The 27,741-nt window shown below is 38.5% G+C and overlaps 1 protein-coding gene across 1 annotated transcript; it reads right to left on the bottom strand.

Moving 5' to 3' along the window:
- Positions 1–8: 8 nt before the first annotated feature.
- LFR (ARM repeat superfamily protein) lies at positions 9–22,811 on the bottom strand. Its single transcript, XM_010275938.3, has 8 exons — positions 22,385–22,811; positions 10,744–10,913; positions 10,338–10,480; positions 9,981–10,234; positions 1,176–1,281; positions 952–1,090; positions 636–763; positions 9–540 (listed from the first exon to the last, which is right to left on the bottom strand). The coding sequence occupies exons 1-8, from the start codon at positions 22,566–22,568 to the stop codon at positions 285–287; spliced, it is 1,380 nt and encodes a 459-aa protein (XP_010274240.1). The 5' UTR covers positions 22,569–22,811; the 3' UTR covers positions 9–284.
- Positions 22,812–27,741: the final 4,930 nt, after the last annotated feature.

Here is a 27,741-nt window from a genome sequence, read left to right as displayed (position 1 = left end):
TGATATGATCAGGTATAACTGACAGAAGAAACAGTTCTATATATACAACAACATAGAGTAACAATATGACAAGTGTAAACTCGTGAAAATGGGCAACTAGCAATTTATCAGGGTGAGGACCTCCTTTTATAACGTATGGTAATTATCATGGGTAGTGCTTAACTGACTAACCAAGATCTAAGTATGTTCACACTACCCATAACAAATATCAAGACATGACTATTAGCTGAGTGTCTCCAGAATGAGAAAAGCTACTAGATGGCACTGACCAGGCTGGGTTTTGACTACATGCCCCAAGCACCACGGGCCATGGCCACTTTGTTGTTAGGCCGTGAAGTCAACTCATATAGTATCCTGGCAAAGGTGTCAGAATATCTACCATCCGAGAATAGAATCTCTGCAAAGGCATTCTCATAAGCTAGGAGATGGGCCCTGTTCTGTGGTTCTGAAACAAGGCTCTCCAGTATCATTGCTGCTTTGCGGCAGACTTCTGGGACAGGGTGTGGCGTCTTAATCACTTTCAATAGCCTATCAACAGCCCTGCATTAGAACAAAAACAAATTTCAGCAAGATGGAGCCTTTCAGACAGATTTTGGATCTCTATGCTAGTTATGATTCAGGGTACTAGGAAGCACCATCTCTCACTCGCAAGCTTCAGCCTGCAGTCCATGTTGACTTCTGAAAGATTATAAAGAGCTCCAACAGCTGCAGCTTGTGCATCTACCGCTGGTAAGCTTACTAGATCAATTAAGCGCTTATATATCTGCAGAGCCAATTTGGGAATTACGAAAATTTTTTTGATAAATAAATTACTAATTATGAAACATATTAGGGCATTAAACTTCTTACAAGAGTATACAAAGGTCATAATGTGAAGAAGATAAAGGTGGAAAGAAAACATAAATAAGCCTCAGCTCTCTAATACATAACAAGGGATTATATAATCCAAACCTGAGGAGCAAAAGGAAGAAGGAATGGTTCATTATCAGGATTTATTATCAAGCGGCCAAGCAATTCAGCAGCAGCACAATGCCAGGCTTTGATGGAGGATCCCAGCATCCCCATGATGGCTTGAACTGCACTTTTCTCACTGGTTGGTCAAAGAAATGATGAAAACTTTCAACTTAGAAATCATGTAGCAAAAGTTTAAAAAACGGAATGAAATAAAGTATTACGTTATTTTGATATAGGACGGCTTGGAGGAGCTGAAAATTCGGAGGTCCAGCAATGGCGCTAAATTCACAATTGTCTCAAGTGCATTTGTTACAAGTTCCTCATCCTCTGTCAACATGGGCAACTTATTATATGCATGTTGGAATGAATTGTGCACGAAAGACATGGATTAATATCATAAGCACGAATTGACAAGCGAGAGAATGCAGATTAAGTTCTGAGAGCACAACTTTGTGAAAAAATATGCCAGATATTAGCTTAAATATCCAGTCTACCCCTTCCGAGGCCCCAACTAGCCAAGACCAGCAATGGGCTATGGCCCCCTAGCCCTTTAGGAGTATTCCAGGGGAAACAAGTTTATTCATCAGGGAAAACTCTTCTTGAGTCAGTAAAGATACATTTGTTTCTTTTTTAGAGCAAGTTAACAAAAAAAAAAAAAATGCTACTTTAGCACAAGCTCTTGTAAAATATGAATGACATACTGCATTATTAACGATAAACTACAAACATCAGCATTTTAAAAGAAAATTTTACATGACGTTTTAAGTATGTCATAATAACCAAGTCATTTTATGAAAATCTCGGATTAGATTAGAAGATAAAGATATTTACAACAGAAGGCCTAAGGGCAAATGCCATGACTCACCTTTGTGTATAATATATAATATATGCACACGTGAAAGGAAACAGACCAAGAACAAGGCTTGACTAGTGAATTGGGAAATTCTAAATTTCTAACAACTTAGCCTTGTCTTGTCAATTCCCCACATTCCATGACACAAAGTCCCTCTGATACTTTCTAGATTTAGTATTCCTGTGAAAATGAGCTTACATAGTTAAAAGATGAGGCATAATGTCAGCTTAATCAAGAGAAAATACCTCACTCTGTCAGAATGACCAGAATCGCCATCAAGACCTGAGAAAACTTAGCTCCTTAAACTGAACATTGCTCTTCACTTGTAAGTCTTTGTTTACCTCTCTTATAGCTTCCTCACCTTCCCCCTTCTTCTTCTTTCCTTGTTAAGGAAATACGGTGCTCCCCCATTCCTCCTAGAGTTGGTGCTTTCTACTGGGAAGAGTTTCATGGCTGCATTAAAACTTGTGATAAGGTTCAAAGGAAGAGGCCAAACTGGTACTTGTCCCCCAACTGGTGCTGCTTATGCAAGTTAAATGGTGAGACTATGTTTCATCTCTTAATCTCTTGTCCCTTTGTTGGCTTTATTTGGGATTGGTTTGCTTCACTTTTTGGTTGCAATTGGCTCCCTCTTGATCGCTTGGAGATGTACTAGGGCAGCTGTTGTCATATAGACAGTTTGGGAAGAAAGAAACTCAAGAATATTTGGAGAGAAGAGAGAACTAAGGAAGCTTTGACAGAGGTCATAACCCTAAGAGTGGCACATTGAGTCAAGACCTTGAATCTTTTCTCAGACTTTAAGGTTGATGATTTTTTCAGGTCTTGGGGGGCTATAGATGACTCATCTTCTAGAAGACAGATAGTAACAGTGGACTGGTCACCTCCATCTATTGGCTGGTTGAAACTGAATTTTGATGGGAGTTGTGTAGGCAAATCCAGGCCCCTTTGGAATCGGAGGGGTAATCAGGGATGAGGAAGGAAATATACATGCTTTCTTCTCAGGTCCAATTGAGCAAGGTGATGTGACTACAGCAGAATTCTTGGCAGCTGTTTTTGGAGTTGAGAAAACCAAAGAGTTGGGTTTTGAAAGGTTAATTATTGAAGGCAACTCCAAAATAGTTGTGGACTGGTTAAAGAAGGGGGAAGGAGTGTCTTGGCACCTAAGGAATGATCTCAGGTGGTTCAAAATGGCTCTCTAGGGACATGTCTATTCAAGTTAATTGGGTTAGAAGATCTGCCAACAGTTTGGCAGATGGTCTAGCTAAGCAATGGGTTCAGAGACAGACTATATTTGGAGCTCAGTAACCTCAGTTGTAATAATACTTTGAGGGGTTTAGACATCTTGTGCCTACTTGTTTCTTTCACAACTTCTTGTTGTTACGCTTTCTTATAATTTTAATAAATTAATTTCTATAATGGAGGTGTTGTCCCTCTTTGTTCATCGAGTTAGCGAAGAAGGCTTATGGAAAGGGTTTGAATCAGTTCCAGGTGGGGAAAAAGTGCAGTTACTCCAGTTTGCAGATGACACGTGTTTTATTGATGCAGATCTAGGTCAACTGGAAATCATGCTTGGGGTGTTAAGTTGGTTTGAAGTGGTAACAGGTTTAAAGGTTAACTGGGCCAAGAGTAGAATAATCCCTGTGGGGAAGGTTGAGAATCTTGAAGTGCTAGCTTGTCAGATCGGGTACCTTCCAACAATGTATTTAGGGCTCCCCTTGGGGGTCAAATACTCTTCTTCTCTAATTTGGGATCCGGTGGTGGAAAGATCGGAAAGGAAATTGGCATCCTGGAAAGCCAAATATCTCTCTTTGGGAGGAGGGGGTAGAATCACTCTTCTAAAGAGTTCTCTATCTAACCTCCCCTCCTATTTCCTCTCTCTTCCCTATCCCTACCAAAGTGGCGATCAAAATAGAAAGGCTACAAAGAAATTTCCATTGGAAGGGCTGGGAGGAGGAAAACAAAATACACTTAGTCAGTTGGAAACAAATGTGTACTCCGAAAGAAAGAGGTGGCTTAGGGGTGAGAAATCTGAAGACTTTTAACAAAGCTCTTATGGGTAAATGGATCTGGAGATTTGCTACAGAAAGAACTAGCTGGTGGAGGTCTTTAATGGCAGACAAGTATAAAACAGATGGAGGAGATTGGACAACAACCTTGATCCTTCCTTCCTTGGGTTGCTCTCTTTGGAAGAAAATTATGGAAATCTACCCTCTGGTTCAAAGTGGTTTGTCCCTTAAGTTGGACTCAGGTCTTCGCTTTAAATTTTGGAAAGACAATTGGTGTAACAATAGGGCCCTTGAATAGCTGTTCCCTCACTTGTTTCAACTTGCAGAGAATCAGGAGGTTATGATTGTTGTGAGTTGATGGGGAATAGTATTGTATGGAGCCCTAAGTTCAGAAGACCTTTCCAAGATTGGGAAGTGGAACAAGTGGTGAACCTGTTGAACTTGCTCTCTAGTCAAGTTCTGAACCCATTGGAAGAAGATGCTTGGATTTGGAAGTGGAATGCTGATGGATTATTCACTATAAGCTCTTTAGCCAAAAGACTAGCTAGTGAAGGTCTGGATAACTTTCCTGCTAATAAAATCTGGACTTAGATTCCTCCTCTCAAAGTGAATGCACTGCTGTGGGTGGTGGTATTGGACAAAAATCTAACTAAACAGAATTTGACAAAAAGAGGAATTCTGATCCAAAACATGATGTGCGAGCTGTGTGGGCAAGCAGAGGAGGACAACAATCATCTCTTCATCCATTGTCCTTTTGCGGCTGGAATTTGGAACCATTTTCTCTCATCGGAAGGTATTTCCTGGGTCATGCCAAATCAGGTTTCAGATCTGCTAAGGAGTTGGGATTTGTTAGGCCTTTCTAAGCTGGCTAGAGAGAAACAGAAGAATCTTTCAGAATAAGAAAAAGAAGGCGGACTGTCTTGCAGTGGGAAAGCTTGTATCCTGGACTGCAGGTGTAAAAGGCATACAGCCTAGGGTTTTGGGGTCTCAGTTAAGTTCTGTTAGTATATTTGAATTGTAATGTAAACTGAGAGGCTGTTCTCAGTCTTTGCTCCCTTCTGGGAGGCCTTTGTATGGTTCTGATTTCTATTAATAAATTTACCTTACCTTTTACAAAAAAAAAAAAAAAAAAAAAGTTTTCTAGAGCCAAAAAAAATCCTTAATTCCCCAGTTTATTTTAGAAGAATTAAGAACAGAATATGAGAAGAAAATAGGAGAAAACAGTGGAGGAAAAAAATGAAGAGGCAAATGTAGGAGAGAAATAACAAGCATGAGCCCTTCTGTCTCATGTATATATCAGCAACTTAACATTACATAAAAGAATCATTATGCCCCTACTCTTCTGTCTCATATATAACCTTTGTTAGCTGACTACATATAGTTGGGACAAAGGCTTAGATGATAATGATGATGATATATCCTTTGTGATCTGCCATATCAGCAACTTTACATTACATAAAAGGACCACTATGTTACTTATCAAAAAAAAAAGGACCACTATGCATAAAACATAAAAACAGAAACCAACCAGGGACTAACTGAACACAAACAAGCTTGCCGCTTGGCATGTATGTAAAGAATAGAATTCCTACATATTGATAAATTATTCTGTGAAGAGCAAACTGCAGAACCCAGATTTCCTGCACTCTCTTTGGTGTGGGACATGGTACACTTCCAATAAAATTCAACCAAGTCACACCTCACATGCCTCCCCTTCTCACATGTGTGGATCAAGTTTAACAGAAGGTTTGGAGCATTATGCCTCCAAATTCACTTTTAGCAGTCTAAAAAAAGAAAATGGTAATAAAAAAAAGGAAACTTGACTACCCAGACCACAGATGGGAGAGTCTGAACAAAAAAGGGAAACTCAACCCAAATCTTGCTTGCCAAACCCTAGATGAGGAGACGTCATTAACAAGCAATACGTAGGAAATTGTTTTACAAAGATAGCTTATATTTTCTTTTACCTTTCAGTCGAAGGCTACAAGTCGCGTGTTGGTTAACAGTACACAGTGATGAATCACAGGTAACTCTTCAGTTTTGGGGTCCCACCAAAATAGTGACATCCCACTCCTTTTTTTTTTGGTGAATACATCTCACTCCTTTTTATACACTGATTTTTTAGACATATTTGCTTTAACCACATTAAACCACTATTACAAAGTTTGAATTGTTTTAACCACAATTTGATGTTGCAGAATAAAGCAGGGTCAGGAAGAAGAAGAAGAAACGCTGATGAAATCAAACAATTACTTGTAAATGGATTCTACCTTTGGCCGTAATTTTAAGAAGAAGAAAGAGAAGTATGCAAATCTCTTGTTAATGGCATCCAAAGAAGAAGAAATGAAACAGTGAAGAAGAAACACTGTTTCTTGCAAAACGATTTCCACCCTTGTTCCTGGGTTGAGTTTCTTGCAAAACGATTTCCTACATATTGCCTGTTAATGGCATTCTCCTCATATAGGGTTTGACAAGCAAGACTTGGGTTGAGTTTCCCTTTTTTTGTTTAGACTCTCGCATCTGTCGACTGGGTAGTCAAGTTTCCTTTCTTTACCTATTTCTTTTTTTTTTAGATTTCAAAAGTAGAATTTGGAGGCATAACACCCCACCATATGTTAAACTTAATCCACACATGTGAGAAGGGGAGGCATGTGTGGTGTGATGTGGTTGAATTTCATTGGAAGTGTACTGCATCCCACACCAAAGAGAGTGCAGGAAATCCGGTTTCCAAACTACAGTCACAAGAGATTCTTCACAGGAGAAACATCACAGTGATGTTAACACTCTTGCATGGTGATATTGATAGAGGGAATTGTATAGTTTTCTTCAGAACATAATTTTGATACGAGACTATGGTGAACACAATTAGGCTGGGATTGCACATTAGTAAAAAGCAAGATGTGAAGCATCATCTTTAAGGATTCTCATCTCTGAGCCCATATTAGATTGTTTGTACCTTTGGGAATTCTCCTTTTTCTTTTAATTTCTCCATATATTCTCTTGGAGGGGGATGCAAGATCTACCTCAAATGGGACATTTTAAGAAGAAATTTCCTTTGGCATCTTAGATAAGAATGTTTTTTATAAGTAAAAAAAAAAAAAATCACTGAAATCAATATAGCTAATCAACGTTACAAGCACCCCAGGGAAAGGTGTGAGGTACAGCCTTGTATGAACAGATTCATATGTACCCCCTAAAAGAAATTACAGCAAACAATTACAACTGATCCCTATGTATCCCCTGCTTAACTAAAGAATCAGCCAATGCATTGGCCTCTCTCCCTGCCCATTGTATGAACAGATTCATATTTCTTGTTTTCTTTTTTTTTTTTTTTGATAAATGAGATTCATATTTCTTGTTAACCATTTGATCTTCTTCATTACATCCTTATAACACCATATTACTGAATCTGGTTCCTTCAGCCAGCCCACTACCACCTTTGAGTCCCCTTCAACCACCAAATTCTCCAGATTCAACTCTTTTGTAATCTGAACATCTTGTAAAACAGCATACAGTTCAGCCCTTACAGAGTTCCTAATTCCCACTGGTCCTGAGTAGAGTGTCACTACATTTCCTGTCTTCTCTATTGTGACCCCTCCAATTCCAGAAGGGCCTAGGTTACCTTGGCTACTTCCATCATAATTTAAGTTCGAAATACCTTTAAGAGGAGGTACCCATGTCAAGTATATTCTGTCCTTTCACACTGAACTAGAAGCCACTAAATACCAATTTCTCCAAATATCACCAAAGGAGAATTGGTGCAATAAATCCAAAGGTAATAGCCAATGGACAACCTTAATCATTAAACAAACCTTAATTTGTTGCATGCTTCTCTCCTTCCCATAATGTCCAAATCACCGCTACTCTAGTGCACCTTCACATTATTCTTCCCTTCTCTTCAACCAAATAAAGGTAGATGGATCAAACAGCATCTTAATCTCCATTTAAAAGTTCCACCTGCACATCAAACAAAGAGAAAAACCAATCCTAAATATCTGCAGCAAAGGAATTGAATATTAGTTAGTAATAAGATTCATCATTCGGTTTACAAAGAGTGCACCAGTTCAAGGAAATAGAAATAAAAGGTCTCTTCTTTTGTAAGTGATCCAAAGTGTTTACCTTCCCATAGAACACTTCCCCAACACAAAGAACAAATTTTAAGGGGAATAGGTCGGCACCAAACTTCCTTAAAAGGGACAGGATGAAGGTTAGAGGACTGACAAAGGGCATTGAAAAAAATAGGCACAAGAAAAATAACCATTACAACTTGGAAACTAAACTCTTCTATCTAGTTTAGAAGGCTCCAAACAAACTCTCAAAGATGTAAAAGCTTTGTCACAGAAGTGGACTCCTCGTCCCTCAACCCCCAACAAAACCCAAAATCCCAATTACGACCCAAAGACAATAAAGGAGGGACTAGAAATTTTGAGATCACCTCTTTTTTGTACAAAGAAATGGAATACAAGGAAGGGAACAAATCCTTCAAAGGGAAATCACCAATCCAAACATCTTCCCAAAACCATATTAAATTCCCTAACATACATCATACCTGGTATACCTAAGAAAAAGAGGAAGAATACCATGAATTGCTTTCCAAGGTGCTGCCAAAGTAGCTTCTTGTGATAACCAGCATCCCAACCATTCTCCAACCTTCTATGGATACCATCCACCACCTCATGCCATAAATTATCCCTTTCTAGTGGCCATCTCCATAACCATTTTCCTAAGAGAGCTATATTCTTCTTACTCACATCCCCAATACCCAACCCACCTTCTTCATTGCTCCTACACACAATCTCCCATTTAATTAAATGGTCTTTTCTGGCCTCTCCTGTCTCCCAAAGGAAATCTCTCATCACTTCTTCTAATTCCTTTGCTTCCCTTGGTGGAATCCTAACAGAGAGATAGTAAATTGATAGAGCAAGATCAAATACAACCATACATCTTATTGTACCATCTCTCCCAAAAACCACGAAATTGGATCACCTTTAACAGGAAAGTCCAATCCACCAAGTCATACACCTTCTCCAAGTCCAATTTGCAAACAAAGCCTTCCTTTCTAGATCTCTTCATTTCCTCTACACATTTACTAGCTATTAAAATTTAATCAATTATCTGTCTCCCTTGAATGAAAGCCCCTTGTAACTGACTGATGATTAAGGGAAGTACTGCTTTAATCCTCAATGAAAGGACCTTAGCAATTATTTTGTAAATACCGGTCACCAAACTTATGGGTTAGAAATCTTTAGGTTGATCAACATCAGCTCTTTTTTGGAATTAAAGATAGAAAGGTTGTATTAACTCCAGGGCTAATGATATGTCTATTTGAGTATTCCTTAAAGACTTCGCATAACTTATCTTTCAACACTTTCCAACAATCCTGATAGAAAGCCATCTTGGATAATAAGAATGTTCTACATAAAAGAGAAAGGGATGCATGACCAGCATGACATCATATCTTTATATTTTGGTTCATATCTTTATATGAAGAAAGCACTTCAACAGGGCTATACACTACCTATGTATTTCTTTAGCAGTATTAGGCAAGAACACTTATAAATGTAACATTGTCAAAGCAGAATCAAATCCAAAAATCCTAGGATCAAAATTGAATTTGGGTTAAAATCATAAATTGTAAGATTCAAGGAAAATTCATTAAAAAATATAAAAATAATTAATTATACCAAAAATTTCATAGATAATCAAGTATACCACCTTTAAAATAATTGTCAACTTAAGTCATTGCTGTTCATATCATATATCAAAATATGAATCATAGATGCAAAAAGCATAACTATAACTCCAAAACAATCTAGTTACGAGCTCACCATATCACCCAATCCCTAGAATCAAAATTGAAGATGTCTTGTGAGAGGAAAAAATTTTAACTTTTCTATGGAAACCACTAGCAATAAATGATCTAATTTGGAACTGAGAATTTGTTAGAGCAATCATTTCAATAAGTGTTTGCCTTGTGGTTTTGACTTTTGAGTTGTTTGTCTTGTATACTAACAGTAACCACAATTACAACCAGAGAGCATTCCCCCTTTGACATGTATATATATACAATGGAAACCATTTGCTCAAAAAGAAATGTATATAATAAATTGGATAACTAAGACGATGACAAAAAAAAAATTGTATTCCTACAAACTCATGTCACTGACCTGTGATGTGATCTTCTATGCATTGAAATACTGTTTCCAAGCAATGTCGATGTTGGGCCATAATCACCTCATTATCAGGCATGAAAGAGAAATTCCGGATTATATTTGAAGCAGCAACAGCACACTGTTGCTTTTCTGCACGCCCCTCGTCATCCAGATTAAACAGGCCATCTTCATCAAACCATTCCAATGGACCGTTCTTGGCCATGCTCTTCTGGTTTGATACCTCTGTATTGGATGAACTAGATCCAGTGCTGTCAAAAGAAATGCCAAAATATTTTCAGAGCTCCAAATCTGCACTTTATATTACTGGTAATTACGGCTTGACCATACAGTGAGACATTAAGTTGGGGTTACCCAGAATTGAGAGCACCATCATTTGAGCATAATGCCTCATACTCGTTCCCAAATCCTGAAACTACAGAATTTGCACCCAACAATCTGAACCTAGGTGCCTTTGCAAGTTCTTTTGGAAGAGCTATATCCCGCCAGTCATCTATCTGTTCCATTAACAAAGTTCTTATTACAAAGGGATTTTTTTCAGGAGAAATGTAGTTCAAAAATAGCCAATAGCAAAAATTGAATTTGGGGAATGTGTGCTAGCTGCTTTCCTCTAAAATAAGCCTCACGATATAAAATTCAATGAAGACAAATACTAGTCTAATTAGAATATGTAAAACACAGTATGATAACAAATACACACACACGCAGAGAAACACAGTTAAACCAAAGCATATAAAATAAAGAAATTAGCAACACCTACAACTTGAAGAAGAGCATCCAGCAACCCAGGTATTTTAGCAAGAGGGGTTGCATCCCTGCGCATGTCATCCTTTTCTTTGAAAGATAGCAATGTAAGAGTGTTTAGTGCCCATGTCAACTCATTCTTCAATCCACTTTGAAGAGCCAAAACTATCCTTTTGTTATTCTGATCTGAGGATACATGATTGTGAAACTTATTAGTACTAATATAAGGTAGATTTTGCTATAAATGGAATTAGATATACGCTAAAGTTTCCCTGAAAACATGGAGGCTTTATCAAATTGTCCAAGATTCAACAACACTCACCCTTTTAATTGGAAAAATAGCTCTGATTAAATGCATAGCTTCAAATCAGTGTGTCTACAAAAGCATAAGAGCGCAACTACATCATGTATACGTATTTGTGTATGTGTGTGTGTGTGTGTGTGTTTGAGATGGTTAGCAATTGTGGTGACTCTGTTGAGGCTGATCATGTTATTCTCTTACAGGATTGCATGTATTGTGGCAAAGTTTTCAGAAGAGTGTGATCTGTTAGAACTGAGTTTCAATAATCTTAAGGAAGAAGACAGAAGGATTGATAAAGAAGGGGAATCAAATGATGAGATGCTGGAGAGGAACAATCATGGTAATTCCAATAGGGAGAATGCTTCTTCTAAGTCTGTGAAAGATGGTGTTTCTTTGGGGTTGACGATAGCTTCATTGGTTGTATATTGAAAAAAAAAAAAAAAGAAAAGAAAAAAGAGGCTGGAGGGGGATTGAAATGAAGGGTGCTGAGAGAACAAGGGAGTTTGAAGCTTCAGCTTGTTCAAATATGGCTGCAGTGAGGCAAGGGCATGTGGGATCAGTGGAAGTGCTGGTGTTGAAGGGGGGTTGGATCAAGGGGGTGGAGACATCGAAAAGAATTTGAGCATTAAAGCCTATAGTCAAAACAAATATAGAACTAAGCATTTACAAGATATTGTTGATCCTGAAGATGATAATGTTGAGAAGGATATTTCAGATGATGAGGAAGTGATTATGGATAAGACTCATGTAGGGAACAGTTTATTTGGAAAGTGCGGCGGGAGGTTGAAGTGGAAGTAAGGCTCTGGGTTACATATTTTGGAGGGGAGGATTTTGCCAGGAAAATGTTCAAAATTTTGGAAGAAAGATATTCGATGCCTGTGACAAACAATGGAAATTCTAGTTTGGGTTCCGAAGAGATAGTTGTCAACTCAAAGTCATATTGTAACCAAAAGAAATAGGAGGTTAATGCGATCCCGACATTTGGGTTAAGAGATTTGACTTCAGAAATACAAGATGGGAGAATATCCAATTTACGAGAATTCTAGTTGAGGCTGAGGAGTTTAATGTGATCCCAACGTTGCTGGATTTGTTTTACAAGGATAAGGTTTTCAAACTGAGAATGGTTGTTGGAGATGATTCTTTGTTTCAGATTAAAGATCAAAAGCAAATAGGGAGGCACTAAAAGAAGATGAGGATTCTTTGTTTTGATCGACTGTTGAAGACAAAAAGTTGCAAAGGAAGACGTAAGAGGAAGGTGAAGGGTCGGGGACAATGGAGGACCAATTATAAAAAAGGAAAAAAAGTTTTAGATGTTAGGCTGAATTGGTTTGAGCCCAGTACAATCGGCCCACAACCACAGTTCGGTCCTGCTGCCAAATCATTGAATTAGTTTAAAACTCTGGAGTTCAAAAGGTTTCAAAGAGGTCAAGAGTTTTGCATGAGAAAAAGACAAATGTGTTCGGCAGAAGAAAATACAAGTGTTTCGTGAAATATTCCTATTCAAATGAAGTCCTGAAGTTGTGAAAGAATGCAAAGAAGACAGGAATTGTCCAGTAGCAAAGGAGAAAGGAGGATATTTGCAAGAGAAGAGCTGAGGATCAAAAGTTGGTCAAAACCCTTTTCAAGTTGTTGTGGTCGATGGAGGAACTAGTCTTGAGTTCAAAGCAGCAAGGGATCTGATTAAGAACATCACTTCAAATCGTGGTGCTTTGAGGGATAATATTGTATCTCCAGAGATAGGTTTCTTCAATTCCTTGAATTTTTTTGAAGTGGAAGCTGGAAAGAAGTTTGAACAACAGAATAGTTTTTCAAATGGGGGGAGAAAAGGATCTCGAGTTGGATAAAGTGATGGACTTAGAGAGTTAGAGGAGAACAGCTGAACAAGTCTCAGTTTTTTTTTTTTGAGGAAAATAGTAACTTTATATATTAATGAAGAGAAAAAAAGAGAGTACATGACATGATGTACAAAAGGCTAGTCACACACAGGTTACAAGTCTCAGTTTTTTTAGGCAGTTCTAAAAAACTCTTCGAGCATTGAAAGGACAGAGGAAAAAGTCAAATGAGGGGTTCCAAAATCTGTAGAAAGAGGTAGAGACTGGAGATAAAGAAAGGAGAGGAAATAAAGGGAAAATGCCGGTTGATTCCTGCTCCAAGGTTTATATTAGGAAGAGAGCTTATCGAAGAAGGCCTTTGACAGAGGAAGAAAAAATTCAGGATGATGATGGCTCTTCTAACGAAGCTGGGAGTTTAATTCAGTCAAGTGTGGAGGAAGCTTATATTGATGAAACTCACCATTATGATAGGGCCATTGACTTGAACAAAGTGGCTAATCCAGCAATGGATGTAAGTAAAGCCTTGGGTCTATTAGTGTTAGGAGGTCAATCCTTTACAAGAAAGATGTTCAAGAGTTGGAGGAAAGCTATAAGAGGTGTAAGGAAGAATGTTAGAGATCTTCAAGAGTATCCACTATTGTCTGATGAGGGCCACAATAACTGGAGTACAGCTAGATCGAAAGAAGATGATATTGAAAAAGATGCAGTGATGGTTGATGTCCAGTTCTTTGAGAAAAACACAGTTCTAGAACTAGAAAGGATCCATGAGAACCCTTCTTGTTCATTGAAGTTCAGGAAGCATGTTTTAGCAACCAGAAGACTAAAAGACGAAGAAAGCATTGAGATGTTTTGGTTTCAAAGGTTTTCACTAGACTAAAAGGGGGTCTCTTTGGGTTTAGACCAAACAGGACCGATACGGGACGATATCTTAAATGTATCGGCCAATACATTCAAATTATAATACTAGATTATATATCTCTCTCTCATTAATAACCCCTATAATTATTCTTTTTTAAGATAAATAAAAAATAAAATTATTAAAAAAGAAGGATTACATCAAAAGGAGATAAGGCGTCACCCACCACCAACAAGACATCAAAACCTCAACCAAAACCCCCAACATGGACCTAACAAACCAGAACCAAAACAAAAACAACCCCCATCGCCAAACCCATTTGCCGCCGAAGACCCAACAAAAAAGACAAAATAACATAAAACCCAACCAATAAACAAACCACCAAAAAATCCCAGACATGAGCCAAAGATCGCAACCAAACCTGACCACGACCTATCAATAAAAAACACCCAACTCTAAACCAAAACCCCTTCAAAACATCACTTGTAGCCCCTCCTTAGTCATGACAATGCATTTTTTGCTTCCTAGTGTTCTTAATTTCTTTATAGGACCACCTCCCCCCCCCCATTAAATCCATCTTCAGTCTATTAAAAACTCTGGAAACTTGAACAGTTCAAAGTTGCTTCTTACTACTAAATCTTCTTAACGCAATTGGCATCTAATCACTTAATCCTAACCCCATAGAACAGTCATTAATCCTTTCTAATTTGAACACCGCATTTTTCTCAAAAGTTTGAACTGACTCCTGCTCACAAACATCTTCACTGACATAAACTTCAGCTTCAAGAATCTTTGAACCTTCCTTATTTTTCAACAACTCAATTATGCATCCCCCCTAACCCAACTTTACATTAACTCCATCCCCACTCTACAAGTTCCTACAAGTCTATCTCCCTAAACGTCTTCCATACAAATTCCTCCCCTCCAGTAAGAGGTGGACCCATATCTTCATTGCTTCCCAAAATAACAGCCTGCTCCCCAGTTCTCTTTTCCTCATCTTTTTTGCCCCTTCTTCCACCTCTCTGAAAGCTTTCCTTGCAAATTCCTCTCACCCCAGGAAAAACAGACCCAAAATTTTGCTCAACCTCACCTCTATATCAATTGCGTTCTCAAAATTAGTTGTCTACTTCACAATATGTATCTCATCAATTTCCACCTCCTCCTGATCCTTTCCCACTCCCTCTTTATCCTTATCTTCCAATGGCCTTGTTCTATATTTTCTCCTCCGGTACACCTGATCTCTTCCAAACCCTTTTTCCCCTGCACTTTCCCTTTCCCCTACATCCCTGCTCCTTTCCTTATAAATTTTTGCCTCCTCTCCCTCAATTATAGGGTCTCCTTCCCTCCCCCTTCCTTTGTTTTGATCAATAACAGAGGCAATATTATTAATTGAAAAGAGAATAAGTACAATAGAAGAGAACGAAAGGCAAACAGATAAACTCTCTTAGCCCCTCGACGAATGAATTACATCACAGCCCATAATAAACTGTTCCTTCCCACTCCTTGTTTAGCAAGTGTATCAGCAAAGGCATTTGCATCTCTCTTGACCCAATTACAAGTCACATCTATCCCTTGTAACCGATTAATAGTTTTCCTCTTCTCATATAGAACAACAATCCAGCCTCCTCTTCTTTTAGGAGACAGCTTATTACAAGCTTTGAATCTCCCTCAATTAGTAACTTCCTGATGTTCAGCTCCTTAGCCTTTTAAATCCCTTCCATAACCGCATAATTCCAGCCCTCGAAGAGTCCCCTACTCCAATAGGGCCTTGAGTAGAATGAAATAACATTTCCTTCCTCGTTCCTAAACACTCCTCCAATGCTAGATGGGCTCGGGTTGCCTTCACTACTACCACCAAAATTGAGCTTAACAACATCTCTAGGTGGTGGAGACCAAACTGACCTAACCACATCCCTAAAGGGTCAAGAACTAGCTACCTTGCCCCAATTCCTCAACACCTCACCCCCCGGAACATCCTTGAAGAGCACTGAAGATTTCACCCAATGGATCATCTTGATGGTAACTTTAATAGTAGCTTCTGTACTTCATTCGTTTCCAAGAAATATTCATTGATTTCTCTCTTCCCAAATTGTCCAACACACTATTGCCCTTGTGCATCTCCAAAGCAATCTTCCCCATTTCTTTAGCCAGGTTGGGAAAGTAGGAGCAAATAGGCTTTGTACATTAGATGGAGGGTTCCACCTACACACAAACAAAGAAAAGAACCAATCCCAAATTGAAAAAGAAAAAGGGCAAGCAATTAATAAGTGATAGCAATTCTCACCATTAGCTTTGCAAAAGGAGCACCAATGGGGGAGAGGCACCAATTAGGTCTTTTTCGTTGCAATAGCTCACAAGTATTAATTCTTTCCAGATGCATTTCCCAGAACAAACCACCCACCCTAAGAGGGATAGGAGTACTCCAAATCTCCCAAAGAGGAAAGGAAGGACCTTGATTTTCACTTAGTTGAGTAAGGGATGAGAAAAAGGAACAAGTGAAGGTACCAAAGGGTGTTAGGGTCCAAATTCTCCTGTCCCTTTTACCATCTTCTAAACATACCCCTTCCAAGGACTGCAGTAGGTTTATGACACTGTTCAACTCATGATCATGAAGCCCTCTTCCGAAGCCCAAATCCCAGTTACACCTAGCAGTTGCATTAGATAGATCCAAAAATACTAGACATAGGTTCCTCCCTATGGTTGGAAAGAGCATAAACGGGGAATTGTGTCTTAAGCAAAAGGTTTCCCTCCCCCTTCCTTTCTCATTACTCTCAACACTCCCCCTTCCTATCCACCCCCTCTTGACTCATTTTTAACCACCCCACAAACTCCTTTCCCTCCCTCCCCCCCCCCCCCCCCCTTTTCACCTGAGTTCCCCTCATCCACCTGATTCAGACCTTCCTTCCCTTCCCTGCCATGTAACACTTCAACCCTCCTTCCCAACCTCCCTCAGGAGATCGCTGACAAATCTGAGTGTCTTCGACCTGGCCAGCCTTTCTGTAATAAAATTCTTGTGCAATAAGAGAGATGATGCTTTGATTGCATTTTTTTTTTCTGACCTGCTTCATCTTCCCTTCCAAAGTCCCCTCTTTCTTCATCACACACCGGAATCGTAGAATCAAAATCTGACTTCCAATTTCCCCTGTAGTTCCTTCTTTTTCTTTCTTTGCAACCTCTTCTCCCCAGTCGCAACATTTTGAACTCTTTAAACATCTGCATCACCCCTTTCCTTCAATCTCTTGCCCTTTTCTCCTACAGGACTACCTCCGCCATTCTTCCTTTCCCCTTTTTCATTATTCTAGACATACCTAGTCGTGCAGCAAACAAACCCATCCGTTGTTCTCCTCTTTCCAATACAATGAATCGAACAATTTTTCTGTTTGTAAGGCTCTACAACTTCCCTTCTTGTAACTCTCCCTCAAACGACTCCTTACTTATTGATTTCTTGGGCCCAACATATGCCTTGGGCCCGCCCTTCTTACTTTGCCCTTTAAATGCTTCAAATTTCACTTTTCCAAAATTGCCCCTATTAAAGAATCAACATTCCCCCTGGAAAAGACTTTGTTACCCATGTTCATTTTCAACCTTTCATCTTCTTCTTCCTTGTGCCAATGTTCCCCTGAACCTAACACCTATTCACCTACTCCTTTCACCCTTTTTCCAGTACCATCTTCTTTCCTCCCATCAGTCCGTCCAAAACTGTAACTTCCCTCCTCTGCTTCCACCTTCCTTATGACCTCAATTCTGTTAAAACAAGGGTCCCTTCCTGCCACGACTATCCTAAGTTGATAAACCTCCCCTACATAGAAGAGATCAAGCAAAGGAGGAATCTTCATTGCATTCTCCATATGAACCAGAATTCTGGCATACTACAACTGGTCCTAAAGCCGATATCTAAATCAAATCTTCTAAATCTATCGTATCGCTACGAATGTCTCTGTTCTCCAGGCATGAAGTAGAATCCCATATACATCAATCCAACAAGGTCAGCCTCTTCTGTGAGATTTCCATCCGTTGGAAGCCACTTATCCAATCTTAACTCTGGGAACCTGTTAACTCCAGCCTTCTCTCACTCCAGCATTCTCCATATCAACCTTTCTCCTGAAACTAAAAAGAGATAAGCAAGTGCCTAATCTCTGAACAACTTCAAATCCTCTTTCGCACCATTCCACCATCGCCCAACTCTCCATATCTCTGACATCAGGATCTGAGTCAAATAATCTTCTCACCAAACACCATTGCAAGAAATCCAATCTCTCCTTAAGATTCTTGGCGTTTCTCACTGACACTCCTTTGCTCACTAGCATCTTCTTCTTTGGAACCTAGATCACCGTTTGCTCATCGCTCATCTACCTTGCAGAACTTGGACCCATAGCTACTATACACACAACCCCTATAATTACTCTGTCACTCTAATAACTCCTACATTTAAGGTAACTTGCCCTAAATAACTCCTAATCCCCTATAATTACTACCTCTCTCTTAATAACTCCTTTTCTCTCTTAATTAATTACTACATTTAAGACAATATTCGAATTCAAATTTTAATTTGACTCGCCATTAAAGCAATATTTAAATTTGAAGTTGATTTGCCATTAAACCCACCTATTTAAAACTACAAATAGGAGATAAGGAGAATTGAACCCTGGTTTTGGAAAGGGGGTTTGTTTGGAATTGGGCCTACGAAGGACGTGAAAAAATCGAATAAAACCTTGCGGAAGAATTAAAGAGGTTCGTCTATAATATCTCAGAGATTGAAGAGTTTGTTCATTTCAGTTTTTTTAGGGTTTGGTCGTGTAATTTTCAGTTTAGTGGCGGATAGTTGCTGCTTTATGTATCATATTTTGTTTAAAGGGGTTGGGGTTGGTTGTTGGAGGTGAAAATTGCTTCTTTTTCTCTTGGGTGACTGCTGGTCACCTTCCTTTGTGTTCTCTTTTTCTTTCTCTAATAAAATCTTTTCTCTTATTATCAAAAAAAGTGTGTGTAAAGCAATGTTTTAAAAGCACAAGGGGGCACTTTACACCCAAGGCACAAGAAGGTCAGTGTTTTAAAAGCGCAAGGTCCATTTTACGCCTGAGGGGCGAGGTGCATAGCTTTTTGAAGCAAGGCGCAAAAATGCTAAAAAAAATCAAAAATAATGCCAAAATAATTCAAAAAAATGCCAAAAGAATCTTAAAAAATGCAAAATATCAAAAATAGTAAACACTATTAGTCTATTAATTAAAAACATTAACTTAAATTTTAAAATAAATATTTTAAAAAACCCGTTATATCAAATTAAAGGGAATATTCCACTTTAGTACCCTGAACTTTGGGGGTAGTATCAAGTTAGTACCCAAACTTGCAAACATGTCACTGCAGTACCTAAACTTTCAAAAAGTGTCAGGTTGGTCCATGTCATTAACTGACCGTCGATTATCTGTTGAAAATGTCAAAACTACCCTTCAAAAGAAGACACTGTTCATTGTCTTCTACCTTGAGACTTAACTGGGTACCTTCAAAGAAAAAGAGAGAAAAAACTTGAAATATGACTTCATTAGTCTAGAATCTCAAACACCACAACCGGTTCAGTCTCAAGGTAGAAGACAATGAACAGTGTCTTCTTTTGAAGGGTAGTTTTGACATTTTCAACAGATGACAGTTGGTTAACGGCAGGGACCAACTTGACACTTTTTGAAAGTTTAGGTACTGCAGTGACACGTTTGAAAGTTTGCATACTAACTTGACACTACCCCCAAAGTTCTAGGTACTAAAGTGGAATTTTCCCCAAATTAAAATACATAAACATAACGTGTAAAACATATTTAAAATGAAAATTTAAAATTAAAATCCAAGCATAACATATAAAACATATTCAAGCATGTAAACTCTTAATCTCTTCATTTTTTTCCCAATTGCATTACTTCAAATAGCTACTGTGATTTTAAACATTAATCTGTTTTTTATAGGGATTAAGAATTTAATACTTGATATGGACTTGTTTGTTTGGGCTTGCCTCAAGGGGCTTGCCTCAAGGGGCTTGGTCAGGCCCCCCAGACCCCCCCAGCCCAGCTGCAAAGCATAAAAAAAAAGGAAAAGTGCACAAATTTTCAAAAGGCATTTGCCTAGGCTGATGCACAAGGCACACCAGGCATGCACCTTTTGAAAGTATTGCTCCTGGGACCTAGACAAGGCACATACCCTAAAATGCACCTCGCCTATGCACCAAGGCACACCTAAAGTACACCTTTAAAATCATTGGGTAGGTGCACGCCTTTTTAAAGCGAGGCAAATCTTTAAAAAATTACAAAAAAATGCATAAAGATGCAAAAAAATAAATAAAACGTATGTATTAAAAATAATATTAATCAAAAACACAAGTTTTACATTAAATGTTTCAAAAAGCCTATTAGCCCAAATTAAAATGAATAAGCATAACACATAAAGCATGTGCAAAGTGAAAATGTAAAAATAAAATTGAACATAACATATAAAACATATTCAAACACTACACAACTAAGCCTGTGAAACTTTCAAGCTTTGTATTTACTTCCTAATTGCATTACTCTAATTCTATGAGCTGCTTTTTACCAACCAAGCCCCTTGAGACTAGCCCAAATAAGTCCATACTAGGGTCCTAAACTCGTAATTCCTACTTAAGAAAATTGGTTTTATAATTTAAATTTAGTTCCTTATCTTTTAAAAATGCCTTGTATTAGGGTTTAGGAAGAATGCAATGAACGATATATTAGCAAAAAAAGGGCAGGTTCTCAGAGCACCAATGAACAGGCAAAACCCTAGCATGGGCTTATTTGAGCTTTGCCTCAAGGGGCTTGGTCAGGGGTCCAGGGGCAGAGCCCCCAGCCCAACCACCATGCTCAATGAAAGTACAAAAAGCACAAAAGAAAGGTGCACACCTGGGTTGAGGTGTAAAGCGCACGCCATGCACCAAACACTTGCTTAGGCACGCCTTTTCAATCACGAGAGAAGTGAGAAGTTGACAAGTTAAATTATGTATGTACGTGTGTAAGTGTGTGTGTGTGTCTTGAAAATATCTTTGTTATATAGGTACTACTAACTGAATAAAGTTTCATTGCCTTATCCTAACTATACTACATAAGCTACATGAATTCTGTTTCACCATTCCATTCTATCAGGAGTCATATCTGCAGTTAAATTGTGAGCCTTGAAATCATTTATTACCAGTTCAAATCATGAACTTGTGACCTGCCCCAAGCTCTTCTAAACCCCTTTAACTTGCATCAGATCCCCTCTTACTGGTGCAGTAGGTCCTATTCATGCACATGCCTAGACCATTTTTGTTTACTGCATTTTATCCTCTACTGGGGCTACTCACACATTCCCACAAATACATTCATTTTAATATCCCTTTTGGTTTTACCACTCATCCTCCCAATATCCACTTCTCTACAAGATGCAAATATGAAAGCAAGGAAAGAATATATGGAGAATTAAACCAGTTTTCGAATTCCTGTATCAATTTCATAATTTTTATTGGGAGCTTAAGATTGGAGATTGGACAACTAAAGTCTAATATCAGAATTGCTGGGTGATCAGGATATTGATATTTTATGAGTTTTTTAATTTATTTAGTTTGTCAGTGTCTTTGGAGTAGGGTTAGGTTTTAGTCTTCATGCACGCCAAAAATTTAGGTTGGGGGCAATGCCCTAAACCCCCACATGGACTTGTTTGGGCTTCTCCATTCAAAGGTCTAACTTACCACCTCCTTTAATAGGGAAGTTAAGTATCCCTTTTATGGTAGTTCTTAGGCAACAATCTTAAGAATCTTGGGACTGCTGGTATTGGAAGGATTTTCTATGGTACGAAAAGTGGCATTGCATGGGTCTTTAGAAGTACAACAACTAGGAAAGCCAATTGTACAAAGCTAAAGCAGTGGCTTCCCTCACTGGGGTAAGTATTGCCAGAAAGACTTGTCTCAACCCATTTATCACTGAGGACAATTCTGCAAATGCAACCAACTGGAGAGAAAATATGGGAAACAGACATGTAGAATGCCAAAACCCCCAAACTGATTTTTTGGTTAGGAGTGGGGAACACTGATCTCTGTCAGGGTTCTGTTTTTGGTGGACTATCTCTGAGATCAGGATATTGGTCAAGCTCTTGATTCCAGCATTGCGACTGTAGACTGCACTTGTTCCCATCTCTTTATGATAAAATTTTTTCATTATCGATTAGGAAAGGCTTTTTCTCTTACATTCAGACTACTAAACAAGTGGGATATGAAAGGGACCTGCGAGCGTCATATTATTAACAGAATGCTCCATCATTCTGCACTTTATGCATGTGGTTTCTAAAATTTGACAGAATTTGTTATCTCCTACAATAGATACTCGTTGTTCGGAAACTGGAACTTCTATAAAATTTAAATGTCCTTGAAGGATTTTAAGTTGTTTTTCTAGTTTCTGGTTCTTTGGAATTTGGAATTCTTATAGAACTCCATACTCTCTCCATCATCAAAAGTTCAAGTACGACTTGTTCATTAAATTTCGAAAGCATGATCAGAACTCGAAATTGTCAAATTCCTCTGTACGTAATTTTCGATTTCTTTAGTGAAGACTAAACGCAGAAAAGGGTTCTTACATGCAGAAAAAGGGAAGAATAGAACGACAGAAATGAAGAAAGAGAGATAGGGTTTCAGGAATCTGACCGGCGAAAGAGCTATGGACTTGGAGAGATGGACCCAGGAGGGTGGACGGTGCCGCCGAATCGGCTGCTGCCGCAGCAGCGGCGGCGTTGCTACTTCCGCTACCAAAAGGACGACCACGTTTCGCCGGCTGAGGAGCGGCGCCACCTGCCGCTCCGCCTACCTTTCCCTGCTCCCTCTTCTGCATTATCGTCCCCCTTCGAAACACCCCAACTCCCTCGCCTTCTCGACAAATTCAGCGCCCGCTCCGTAAGACGCGAGCTACAGTTTTAAGAAGACCCGGGTCGGAAGAAATAAAACTTCCAAGTTCCAACGGTGTTTAAGATATTGCCATTTAACACCCTGACTACGGTTCGGTATTTGAATCCAGTGTGGAACTGTGGATCATTCACGAGAGAGACTCTCTTTTCCATGGGAATAGCATATACACTAACTCTAACACCACACCCTCCTTTTATTGGCCTGTGAGTTATGGGTCATCATGGACCGGGCCCGAGCACAAAACTTAGGCCCAAGCATTTCTGAATCGGGCTTGTCCGGGCCGGGTTGAAATAATCACCCTTAGAGGTATATCAGAATCCAAGATATCTGAATTAAATTCAATATTTCACCAATATGTGAAGCATGGATTTAAGCTCAATAAATCTACATTTACCACAGACCTCGCATCACCGATCGCCCCTCTAATTGTTTGTATATTGGGTTTCTTACTATTTAAAAGACCAAATTATTCCTCAATTTTGATATACACATTTCTATTTTTATTAGAAATAAATGATTTTTATCATTAGGGTGCATCTCTTATGCTCTATTCACTTTTTGGTAAGTTATTTATCCTAGTAAATGCACTTATCTGAGTGACATTTGCTCAGATAAGTGCATTTACCCGTGTTCTTTTATTTTCCAAGTAAATAAAATGGTAACCATTTTAGTCATACAAATTCTATTATCAAAATGAGTATTTTTATCCTATCTAAGTGTTGGCAACTTTCCCATGATGGGAAAGTTAATTTACCCACCTAAGAGATGGGTATCACTTACCCGAAAAAATAAAATTTTCCTAATCCCCACATAAATCTAAAAAAAGAACATGGATTTCTTAGTTAATGTGATTACCAACTTTCTCCTCTCTCAAAATCCCAAAGAAAGCACCCTTAAAGTTAGAGGTTTTAAGAAATTGACTTAGGTTGTGTTTGGCATGTCTTTGGTCTGCAAGAATTTGTCTTGTCCATTTGGTATCACATAGACCGAAAGACTCAAAGACCAAAAAAGCCAAAACTCAAGAAGCTTTTGGTCTTTCTACTTCCTAGCTGTTTTTTGGGCAAATTTCTTAAACTACCATCATGGTTAAGCTAATTGACTAACTCTACCCTTACTATTTATATAGTCTTAAAGTACCCCCAAATTTCCTGACAACTAGTTAATTACTCCCCTATCATTAGGGTTTCGTCACAATCCACTTACATGTTGATGTAACCGTTTCCGGTCACGTATCATTTTATTTTTTGGCTAAGTACCTCGTCATCCCGTCTGCTTCCAGGTGGCCGATGATTCAGGGGCTAAAGCGGAGCTCCCTAGTGTAGTGCAACCCAACTGCTCCCTACGGGAGGTGATCTGGCTACTAGCAACGATGGGAACTGAACCGGCTACTTCCTACTGGAGATGATCTACTCATCTTCATAGACGGCGGGAACTGAGGGACCTACATGAACTGAACCAAAGGACCCGGGGATGTCTGGCGAGGTCACTCCGACGGCTAAGTCAGCACTTAATAGTGAGCTGAAAATGATATTTTGAGAATAGGAGAGCTGAGAGCAAAGATTATGCATCATTTTCCCTCTCTTTTTTGCATACCTTTGCCCCTGGGGGTGAGGTCTTTATATACTGGAGTCCTTGTGGGTTTGGTGGAGCAGTTCTTGAATTCCCGCTGTGATGGGACCTGTTTTCATATTAGGTGGGGATAATGCCACCAACTGGTGAGGTTGCCCATTCCCGCCTGAATCGGGGAGTGGGTGAGCTAATATAGCCGTTACAAGTCACAATCCCGTAAAATGCGGGGTACGGTGGTGAGCTCCTTGGAATTATCATGCGGTGGTCGAGCTGTTTGGGTGGCGAGCTGCCTGTGAGGAGCCAAGCTGCTTGGTGGCGAGCTGTCTGTAAGGTGTCAGGCTGCATGGTGGCAAGCTGCCTGTAAGTGCTGCATGGTGGCGAACTGCCTGCGAGTGCTGCATGGTGACGAGCTGCCTGTAGCGAACTACCTGGGAAGAGCCGCCTGATGTAGTTAGCACTTAGTTGTCATGAGGTATCAGGTGTCACAATGTCATTGGAGGGCCAAATCCGCCCTCATCACATGCCACACCACGTGACAGTGACAGTTATATTTTGAGAAAACAACAGTAATACTCTTTCCTGTTACCGGTATTGATTAATCGTTGAATCATTTTCTAGTGCCAGGGTGTTCTCAGCATCTAAACCTTTTCTAGGTACCGGTTCAAATGCAAATTCATTGAACCATTAATTCAATATGGTTCATGGTTCGCCATGGCGGACGAGCCATCACTACCAATCAACCACTACCACCTTGAAGCAAAAACTATATGAAAGTGTACATGGAGATCCAATCATGGCGTGAGAAGAGAAAATGATACTTTAATTTATAACCAAAAAAACCGCCATGACAACCGATGCGGTACTAATAGCATTGCCGCTGCTGATGGATGGAAATATTCACATAATGGATCAATTGTTTGGATTTGGGTCGTCAAAAACCTTTACTTTTTCCACTGGGAGATTGCTGATACATTGGCGAGAGGAGGAGATTGAACAGAGACGGGAGAGGAGGAGGAGGGAGACGGAAAAAGAGAGAAAGAAATCCTGGTTCGTCTAATACCTCTTGAGTGACACCGCTTTCTTCGACGTCTTGTCAGATGTTGACCCCGTCTTGTCAGATCCAATATGAATCCATTACAAGTGAAATATAATCCAATTTGAATTGATGCAAACAGTTCGGGTTAGATCCAATCTGTCATGACAAATAATTCAAAACACTCTAATCCCATGAATTTTGATTGTATAATATTGATCATACAATTTTAGTGCACTTTATAAATTTTCGACTAAAAGGTAAGATAAAAAAAGAGTCCAACTATGGTGCATTTTGAAATTTTAAAATAATGTTATATCAAAATTCCAATCAATCGCATTAAAGTCATTATATGGTTATTTATTTTTCATTGATTCACGTTTCATAAGGTGTATTTATCATTAAAATACTTTAACAATGCTAAAAAGATAATTAGGATATAAAAGCTTTGTTTTTGGACCTTTACAAAAGAGATGAATCTCTAATTATCTCTTGAAGATGTATTTTATACAACTTGAAGATTTGTATGAGTTGAAGTTGAGGATTGGATGATGTATTCCCATATTTTTAAAAATGATGAAGATTGTTCATAATCAACTGGGCTTAGAAAACTTGACCAAAAGAAGGATCCTACAAAATTTCAAGAGTGTTATAGGATTCCTTGAAAGGATGGTTGTACACGTCCTTTTTGTCCAAGAACTTTCTTACTCCACAATTTGTGACTCCCCTATTTATGGATTTTCTTGGTTTAATATTCTCCTCTCTTTGATTAGAGATTTGATTGATTCTTATTACTCTTTCTAGAGAGTAAAAGGCTGTAATTAGTATTGTTCATAGAGAGAATGATTTTTCATTCATTATTTTCTCTTCAATCATTGACTAATTTCCATCTATGAGAATTTATGCCTAGGTTGACTAAAGATTTTATTAGCTCTAATTAGTTCTTTTAGACAAGAAGTTTGGTAAACCACCTTTTATGGAGAATGATTTTCCATTAATTATTTTCTCTTCAATTAGTGATTATTTCCACCCAAGGGATGTGAGGTATACCTTAATTGACTAGAGATTTGATTACCTGTAATTATCTTCTATAAAGAAGAAAGTTAGCAAATTGCCCATTTTGGAGCGAGTAACATTCTATCAATTGTTCTCTCTTACATCCTTGATTAGATTTCCATCTATAGGGGGCTTTGGTAGGATTTATTTTCATAAATCAATAAGACTTTAAACTTAAATTTAAATTTGAATTTGACTCTAGGCCCCATTTGCTTTTCGGTAAGTTACTTACCCGGGTAAATACACTTACCTAGGTAAGTGTTTCCCAGAAAAGACTGACTTGGGTAAGTGCATTTACCTATGTTCTTTTATTTCCAATGTAAATAAGGCAATGACCATTTTAACTACAAAAATCCATTATTAAAGGGGCACTTTTGTCCCATTCAAGTGTTGGCAACTTTTCCCTCAAGTGGTAATTATCTACCCACCTAGGAGTTGGGTAGGTAAGTGATACCTAGAAAAATAAACTTTCCTTGGTCCCCACATAAATCTGATAAAAGAACATATGATTCTTGGTCAATGGGAATCAAAATCTCATTGACCAACTTTTCCCCCTTTCAAAATCAGAAAAAGAAAACACCCCCTTAAGGTAAGTTCCACATGGACCCACCTCTTATGCTAATAGATTCGTAAAAATAAGGCCACATAGAAAGGACCTATAGTAAGGTCCATATACAAACTTAAATTTTAAATAAATTGTATTAATATTGTATACATACATCTATACAATTATGTATTTACATATATAATACATAATTATATCTTATGTTATAATTAATAAATTCATTTTCTTATATCTATATAATTTTATTATATATGCATAGATAAGAAGTTATGATTTTTTTATCTCAACAATATAATGATATATATCTAAAATCTGCTACAATATGCAATAATCTTAAACGTGGGATGTTAGTATTAGGGGTGGATTCTAGCCGAGCCGAGCCGAATAGTACGAGGCATGAGCTCGGCTCGAGACTGTTTTACAAGGCTTGAGCTCAGCTCAGCTCAAGCTCGACTTTGAGAAAATAATATTTTATAAAAATAAAAAATAATTTTTTTATTTCATATTTTAAAAAATAATAATTATAATATTTCTATTATATATATTATTTTCTATAATTTTATTATATATATATATATATATATATATATATATATATATATATATATATTCAAGCCGGTTTGCGAGCCGAGCTCTAGTAGGCTCGAGCTCGGCTCGTTTCATAATCGAGCCAATGAATTGGGCTGAGCTCAAGCTCGAGCTTAGTTGAAACCAAGCCGAACCGAGCTTTTCACGAGCAGAGCTATAGCAGTTCATGAAAAGCTCGGCTCGTTGCCACCCCTAGTTAATATGCAAGAGGAATACCTTACATCCTTGAACATACATACACACATATATACATATTAAAAAACTCACAATTTGGTTTGTCCATTACTC

The sequence above is a fragment of the Nelumbo nucifera genome, chromosome 3 (assembly GCF_055504915.1).
Source record: "Nelumbo nucifera cultivar China Antique chromosome 3, China Antique-T2T, whole genome shotgun sequence".
Lineage (NCBI taxonomy): Eukaryota > Viridiplantae > Streptophyta > Magnoliopsida > Proteales > Nelumbonaceae > Nelumbo > Nelumbo nucifera.
Note: the sequence above shows the minus strand (reverse complement) of the source record. Positions and strands in the feature narration are given on the sequence as shown.